This window comes from Agrilus planipennis, unplaced genomic scaffold (assembly GCF_000699045.2).
Source record: "Agrilus planipennis isolate EAB-ADULT unplaced genomic scaffold, Apla_2.0 scaffold366, whole genome shotgun sequence".
NCBI classification, from domain to species: Eukaryota; Metazoa; Arthropoda; class Insecta; order Coleoptera; family Buprestidae; genus Agrilus; species Agrilus planipennis.
The window spans coordinates 96,935-105,932 of record NW_020439350.1 but is presented as its reverse complement, the minus strand read 5'-3'; the positions used below and the strand labels follow the sequence as shown (position 1 = coordinate 105,932).

At 35.2% G+C, this 8,998-nt stretch overlaps 1 protein-coding gene across 1 annotated transcript; it reads right to left on the bottom strand.

Annotated features, from left to right (window-relative positions):
* Window positions 1-3,532: 3,532 nt before the first annotated feature.
* LOC108742737 (alpha-crystallin B chain-like) lies at window positions 3,533-8,941 on the bottom strand. The gene is made up of 4 exons (XM_025978787.1): window positions 8,740-8,941; window positions 8,575-8,654; window positions 6,399-6,541; window positions 3,533-3,703 (listed from the first exon to the last, which is right to left on the bottom strand). Exons 1-4 carry the CDS (start codon window positions 8,837-8,839, stop codon window positions 3,598-3,600), a joined length of 429 nt encoding a protein of 142 aa, XP_025834572.1. The 5' UTR covers window positions 8,840-8,941; the 3' UTR covers window positions 3,533-3,597.
* Between the last annotated feature and the right edge of the window lie 57 nt (window positions 8,942-8,998).

Genomic DNA, 8,998 nt, shown 5'->3' with positions numbered 1-8,998 from the left:
TACCCCGTGTTTTTAATAATATATATAATAATTTTAAGTGAAACATTTTTCAAAATAAAACTTTTTTTTATTTGATTAAGCTCGAGTATGATTTTATTTATTATTTTTTTAGCAGACGTAGGGATTGTTACTAAAACGAAAAAAATACAGGAAAATTTGAAAACTCTGGAAAAAAATACTGAAAAGAAAAGGATTGCACAGGCATTATATTATGGAGAACCAGGACAAAGTCCGTTAACCAGGACTACTGTTATTACTAACCAAGAGATTAAGAAACCAGTGCATGCTAGATTGGGTAAAAAAGTGCGCCTATATAGAGCTCCACTTATCTTTAACAACAACAGAATAATCAAATCAAAAAACCGCTTTCAAAGATCAAATACAGGAGTTCGTCGTTTATTTAGTGTTCAAGGTAGGATTCAGAAAATTAGAGAACAGCAAATTCTACAGCGTCAAAATATGGTTGACGGCCAACAAATTGTTTCAACCAGGCCCTCTAATAAGATTCGGCTGCAAAGAACTCGTCCTATTACCCCCTTGAAACCTACAAATTTAACAGTGCAAGTGACTAATAATAAAAACTCTCCTAGATTTGACACTAGCTCTTCTGGAATAGCTAGACATAATCCTCTGGGATGCTTAAACCCAAAACTTCAAGCAGAAATAAAGTTTTTACAGAGGAGCTGCGGTGTTAGAGCCCCTTTGAATATACCATGTGAACCTATTTATGTTGAAGGTCTAGCAGGATGTATGCTCTTTTTGTCCATTCTTTGTGATAAACAATTTCTCCAATAAAAAATAAACTTGTTGCATAAATTTATTTAATAGTAATTAAGTCTTCCAGATATGTTTTTTTCTGTTTTTATTTTTATAAAATGACTTCACTGTGGCGAGTCGTTATTCCAAGGAGCACAAATTACCAAAACTCCATCCGATGACAAAGCACAGGATCCACAGTTTGGTTTGATTGCTTGTGGCAACTCGTACCTAAAATCGAGGTATAGGTATACTTGACTGTAAAGCGTCTATTAGTAGACTAAGGCCCCTAGCCAAAAGAAGAGATGTCGGGGGATGCTCACCCCCAAAAATTTTCTTCAGTTGCTTTTTCAACTTGTGTTATGAATTAGAAAATATGTTAAAAATAGACTTTTTTCATAATTTTGTGTCAAAAAGGCTGTAAGTAAAACTTCTTGAGAAACTCGAAGATCATTCGTGTGTACGACTTGTAATAAAATTACAAAAGGGCACAGGGATCATAAAAGTAGTTCGGTGTTTACTGAACTTTTACAGGTAGCAGAAATTACCATTAAGTACTTGAGGGGATAATTCGTAAATCGGCTCTGGTATGCAAAAATACCAAAATACCGAGAATAGAACCAGAGAATCCCTTATTTCAATAAGGAAACGTTCAATTAAATGTTTTCCAGACTCACAGTAGTTCAGAGACTAAAGTTTTTCTAATAAAAATTTCAATAATTTGATTTACAAAAATTAAGTTAACTGTTCAATTTTTTTGATAATAACCGACAAAAATGATTAAAAAAAAAATTGCAATATTTCTGGAAGTTTTTTTTAAATTTTTCTCATCTTGAAACCTCATTGCGCTATAGAATATGTACCCAGATCAGGGGTTGGCAAACTTTTAAGCTGGAAGAGCCATTCGCAATAAAAATACTGACTTATAAATTTTAAAGAACCACGAAATTTTAATTCGGCTTTTACAAGTTTGAAATTATGTTAAAAAGTCAATGCGAGCGGTGACCTTGCATTTCTCTAAAAAGCTTTATCCAGTACATAACTAGTTTTTTTTTAGTTTAAGATTTTTGTTAGTTATTTGACCTCTTAGCTTGTTCTTTATTAAGTACTTAGAAGAGAAAGCGTGTTCCCACGAATATATTTACTCAATGATTGGCAGCACAACAAAAGCCAATTTTTTATTTGGTCATAGCATTCCGGAATATTATGTCCAAACGACAACTTCAGGATTACCCGGGAAGATTTCATTGTACCCTTATGAACGGTATTATACCAGCCCTGTAGGGAGCCTACTCTGAACGTTAAAAGAGTAGCATGCAAAATGGCAATAAATATGAAATTATTCGTTAATAAAGTACTAGGCCCAACCTATAAGGTTGTTCGGATAGTCATTTCGTTTTTTTTTTGTGGAAATGAAAGACAGTTTTCGAACAATAAACAAATACTTTATTAAATTATATATTGACCGTTCTGGTCCAACACCTTTTGCCATCTTTCTGGTAGTAGCATAATTCCACGCTCATAAAATTTTTGGTCTTTGCTGGCAAAAAACTGATCGAGGAGGTTTTTGACCTCCTCATTTGAGGTGAAGGTTTTACCGTCTAAAAAATTTTGGAGTGACCGGAACAAATAATAATCCGATGGTGCCAGGTCTGGAGAATATGGTGGGTGTAGCATTGTATCCCATTCAAGCTGTAAAAGCTTTTGGCGAGTGACCAAACTTGTGTGAGGTCTCGCGTTGTCTTGGTGAAACACTACACCTTTCCTGTTGATTAGTTCTGACCTTTTCTGTTGAAGTGCATCATTCAGTTTGTCCAGCTGATGACAGTAGACTTCCGAATTAATCGTTGTGTTATCCGGTAAAAGCTAAAAAAAAACGATTCCTTTAAAATCCCACCAAACAGACAGCATCACCTTTTTTTGGTGAATATCGGCTTTGGAAATGGTTTGAGCCGGTTCATCTTTTTTGCTCCATGACCTCTTGCGTTTGACGTTGTTGTATACAACCCATTTTTCGTCCCCAGTGATGATGCGCTTCAAAAACGGATCATTTTCGTGACGTTTGAGAAGCGAATCGCAGACGTCAATGCGGCGACACAGATTTCTCTCTGTGAGAACATGGGGAACCCATACATCGAGCTTCGAGGATAATCCCAGGCCTTTCAAGTGGTCATAAACTGTTGAATTTGATAAATTTAACCTCAATCCGATCTCACGTGTTGTTATTCGCCGGTTCACATCAACTAATGCCTTTATCGCGTCTTTATCAGCTTCAACCGGCCTTCCCGAACGTGGTGCATCTTCGACATCAAAATTGCCGGATCGAAATTTAGCGAACCAGTTCTGGCACTGGCGTACTGTCAACACACCTTCTCCATACACATCAGTCAATTTCTTTCTGGCTTGAACAGCATTTTTACCCTTTCTGTAGTAAAACAGTAAGATATGTCGAAAATGCTGCTTATCGCTCTCCATATTTAAAAGGGCACCAACCAAAAACTACTGCGTAGAATTAATTGGAATTTTTCACACACAAGCCTTGCTATATGAGCTCTCAAAGCATATAAAAATTATACGGCTTAAATGTGAAGTTGGGTGCAAAAGAATACAATTAAATCCTCTGCCGGGAAAAAACGAAATGACTTTCCGAACAACCCGATATTTACGGCCAATTATGGCAGGCCTGGCGGATCATGTTCGACCCGGATGTATGCTCTTTTTGTCCATTCTTTGTGATAAACAATTTCTCCAATAAAAAATAAACTTGTTGCATAAATTTATTTAATAGTAATTAAGTCTTCCAGATATGTTTTTTTCTGTTTTTATTTTTATAAAATGACTTCACTGTGGCGAGTCGTTATTCCAAGGAGCACAAATTACCAAAACTCCATCCGATGACAAAGCACAGGATCCACAGTTTGGTTTGATTGCTTGTGGCAACTCGTACCTAAAATCGAGGTATAGGTATACTTGACTGTAAAGCGTCTATTAGTAGACTAAGGCCCCTAGCCAAAAGAAGAGATGTCGGGGGATGCTCACCCCCAAAAATTTTCTTCAGTTGCTTTTTCAACTTGTGTTATGAATTAGAAAATATGTTAAAAATAGACTTTTTTCATAATTTTGTGTCAAAAAGGCTGTAAGTAAAACTTCTTGAGAAACTCGAAGATCATTCGTGTGTACGACTTGTAATAAAATTACAAAAGGGCACAGGGATCATAAAAGTAGTTCGGTGTTTACTGAACTTTTACAGGTAGCAGAAATTACCATTAAGTACTTGAGGGGATAATTCGTAAATCGGCTCTGGTATGCAAAAATACCAAAATACCGAGAATAGAACCAGAGAATCCCTTATTTCAATAAGGAAACAGGAATATGTAATTCTAAATTTAATAGAAAGTGCCAAAAATAGAAAAGTTAAAATTAATCAGAACAAGATTATCATCGAAAACGAATAATTTCGGTAAAAATTGATAACTGTGAATCCAATATGCAGCTGGAGTTGATACAAATATACTTTATAGAAAAGAATCTTTAAGCGTTTAAGATAAAATTACAAACTTTTTATAAGTAAGATAAATACAAAATAATTGTAGAACGTTTGAATCTAATCCAAACATTCTCACAAACCCTTTGGCTAAAAAGAATATCACGAGTGAATATACTAAAAAATTGACTGTGCTGTATCCACCTAATCATATTTGATATATGCTCTTTTAAGTAAGGCATCATGAAGGTAGTTGCTAAATATAAATTAAAATGATTAAAGATTCGACCAGGTCCATCATTAAAGAGGAGAGATATGATGCCCAAAGATGATTTAAGCTTATTGACCTTTAACTTTGAGCATAATGGTCATAAACCGGTGGTTGGTCCAATTGTACAACTTTTTAATTCAATCTTTGGTTCCGTTTCTTTGGTGCTTTGGTGTCCCGTTATTTACATTCAATTATTTATAAATTACATACCAAAGAGACTATTGTTTTAATCTATTTAGGATCATTTAGTGTGAGATACGATTAGAAGCCATTGGGTTATTTTACTTTGAAACAAAAATTAATGTTTAGCTTTATTTATACGTATCTCAATTATATATAAAAAAAATGTCGTGGGATTCAGATGGTGGCCGTGATTTCGCACTGTGGAACTAGATATTAATTAAAGTATGTATGCATAGTATAGGGTTGTTCGGAAAGTCATTTCGTTTTTTTTTTGTGGAAATGAAAGACAGTTTTCGTATAATAAACAAATACTTTATTAAATTATATATTGACCGTTCTGGTCCAACACCTTTTGCCATCTTTCTGGTAGTAGCATAATTCCACGCTCATAAAATTTTTGGTCTTTGCTGGCAAAAAACTGATCGAGGAGGTTTTTGACCTCCTCATTTGAGGTGAAGGTTTTACCGTCTAAAAAATTTTGGAGTGACCGGAACAAATAATAATCCGATGGTGCCAGGTCTGGAGAATATGGTGGGTGTAGCATTGTATCCCATTCAAGCTGTAAAAGCTTTTGGCGAGTGACCAAACTTGTGTGAGGTCTCGCGTTGTCTTGGTGAAACACTACACCTTTCCTGTTGATTAGTTCTGACCTTTTCTGTTGAAGTGCATCATTCAGTTTGTCCAGCTGATGACAGTAGACTTCCGAATTAATCGTTGTGTTATCCGGTAAAAGCTCAAAAAAAACGATTCCTTTAAAATCCCACCAAACAGACAGCATCACCTTTTTTTGGTGAATATCGGCTTTGGAAATGGTTTGAGCCGGTTCATCTTTTTTGCTCCATGACCTCTTGCGTTTGACGTTGTTGTATACAACCCATTTTTCGTCCCCAGTGATGATGCGCTTCAAAAACGGATCATTTTCGTGACGTTTGAGAAGCGAATCGCAGACGTCAATGCGGCGACACAGATTTCTCTCTGTGAGAACATGGGGAACCCATACATCGAGCTTCGAGGATAATCCCAGGCCTTTCAAGTGGTCATAAACTGTTGAATTTGATAAATTTAACCTCAATCCGATCTCACGTGTTGTTATTCGCCGGTTCACATCAACTAATGCCTTTATCGCGTCTTTATCAGCTTCAACCGGCCTTCCCGAACGTGGTGCATCTTCGACATCAAAATTGCCGGATCGAAATTTAGCGAACCAGTTCTGGCACTGGCGTACTGTCAACACACCTTCTCCATACACATCAGTCAATTTCTTTCTGGCTTGAACAGCATTTTTACCCTTTCTGTAGTAAAACAGTAAGATATGTCGAAAATGCTGCTTATCGCTCTCCATATTTAAAAGGGCACCAACCAAAAACTACTGCGTAGAATTAATTGGAATTTTTCACACACAAGCCTTGCTATATGAGCTCTCAAAGCATATAAAAATTATACCGCTTAAATGTGAAGTTGGGTGCAAAAGAATACAATTAAATCCTCTGCCGGGAAAAAACGAAATGACTTTCCGAACAACCCTATAAAATGTGAGCAAATATCACATATTCCGGGTAAAAGTTCAGGGCCCTATTGCAACAATTGCGTACATCAAATGGGAGTATTAATTTCCGAAAATGTGAAGAGATGACAATATCAATACGCTTCACCTCACTTCTTGTCTATTCATTTTGCATTTTTGTATATATTTATATACAATACCTTCTTGTTAATGTCATAACTCTATTCGTGGTTCCACCGGGACATTCATTTTCATCTTTCTTCTCAGCTAAGATTTCGATTACATTTCCCAGCATTTGACATTTTATTTCGTTGGGACAATAGCCTCGTACGTCTATCACAACCTGCGAAAAAACTAAAATATTAGTTGCATACGTTTTTTTTTAATTCGAAAGCTAAATTAACGAAAGTGTACCATTCGACTAATACAAAAAATAAAGAAAAGCAACTACTATTACAAAAATATTTTAATAAGAAGTTATATAACCTATTGCAGATTTCGTGTGTACGACTTGTAATAAAATTACAAAAGGGCACAGGGATCATAAAAGTAGTTCGGTGTTTACTGAACTTTTACAGGTAGCAGAAATTACCATTNTGCATACGTTTTTTTTTAATTCGAAAGCTAAATTAACGAAAGTGTACCATTCGACTAATACAAAAAATAAAGAAAAGCAACTACTATTACAAAAATATTTTAATAAGAAGTTATATAACCTATTGCAGATGTTAAGTTATTATCGTTTTTTTACGAATTAAGAGCACAATGTTGTTGTTTATTGATACCCCAAATGCACATAAATTTTGATTATAATTTTTAGTGAAACGTTATTGGGAACACAAGTAGCATTTGAAAATCTTATTCGGTTAATCTTCCTGGTCTCGTTTACGCCTAACATAGTAAACATTTCCAGTGTTTAATGTTCCTCGGAGCGATTAGGAGATTCCAGCATCCAGAAGCACCTATCTAGTTTTTAAGTTCGTTAGTTCTATGTTTGTTTGTCTCAGATATTACTGTAAACTGTATTTGCAATTTCACAAAAACAAAAATTAAACGTTGTCAAATTTTGTCTCTATTTATTTTCCATTCTTCTGGTCTAAATAAAAATAATCTTTCTTCCAATATCGTTAGGTGTCTTTTTTTTATTGTCAAGACTTTCAGTCCTGGTCTTTTCCTCAGTCTAAATTTTGGTCCTACAAAAACAAGTATCCTGGTTCTGTTCTGTACCTACAGGAACTACTTATTACCCCATAGCAAAGAAAGCATGATCTGAACAGTAAATAGTTATTGCAGAAATTATACAGGGCAAAAGGTTAGTATGCTTAGATTTGCAGATGATATAGCAGTATTAGCACCCACCAAGGAGGAGTTAAAGATAGCCTTAAATAAGATGGAACAAATAAAAGTAAAGCAAAAATATTAGTATGCAAGGGAAGAAAGATAGGAAACAAAAAATAAGAAAGAGTGACTGATTTTCGGTACCTAGGATTTCAGATTACTCAGGATGGAAGGTGCAGAGTCGAGTCTCTTTTAATAACATGAAGTCACTCCTATACTCGCGAAATGTTGATTTTGAAATTCGAAAAAGATTACTAAAGGTACATGTTTGGCGAGTTCGGCTCTGTACGGGTGGAAACGTGCAGGGTGGGCACGGTGAAAACAAAAGATTAGAAACGTTCGCAAAAAGGTGTTACGACGGATAGAGAAGGTTAGAAATGGAAAGGTACTAGAAAGAGTAGGAGAACGGAGGCCGCTATGGAAGTCAATATGAAATAGGCTAGATAGGTTGGCAGGACATCTTCTCAAGCATGAAGGGCTATTTACAGACATATTGGAAGCAGAAACAGGAGTTAAGAGAGGTAGACGTAGACCTGGGATGTTCTAGATTTAGAGAAATGGGAAGATTAGCTTAGGATAGAAAAGAGTGGAGGTGCATGTCCAACCAATCTTTGGACTGACGACCTTATTATAGCGTTATCCAGACAGGGGATATTTTGACGTAATAACTGGGTATCGTTATTAACGAAAATTTACAAGGTACAATTCAATCTGAACAATTTCGCAACCACATTTCGCAGCAACTATACGGTCCATATAAAAATTGCAATAAATGCTAACAAATAAAATTAGAGGCGGGCAACTTTTCATTTCGTCAACCGAGGTGTCGAACTACCGAAAATAATCCCATAGTTTCCGATTTTTTTTTTATTACCGAGATTTTCGCGTTTATTTGAACGACAAATTTGGGAGACTTATAACAGCTGTTACGGTTATGTTCACTATTTTTTTTTTACGATTAGTTTACCCTATAGGTACATACTTGCGTATTAGACTAAAACAGAAAATATTTTTTGAAAGTTTTGTCAGAGGATTTACCTCAAATCTATCTTTATGGAAAAAGACACTATCCATTGCTTTAGCGTTTCCACATTTAAAGTTTTCTATCCAGTTTTGACCTAAAAGGGCAATGTACAAAAAAGGAAATATCTTTTTATGACCTTATAGGCAGTATTTAATTTATCACGTCTGCTACAACTTTACCTGTGTTTTTTAATGAATTTCGTATTCCTTCGAATACTTTATCACATTCAAATTCTTTAAAAGTGTCGATGGGAATTACCGAAGGTTCAGCTAAAGTCATTTTATAAAGTAGGGTTTATTAAAAATTTTGAAAATGAAATTATTAGATTTTGGATGTTAGCGATTGATACTTGTCATTTTAATGTTGAATTTTTATTATTTATCAAAAGTAGGTACCTTTTTTAAAACAAAGCTATCGTCCGAGGCCCACTTTATATTT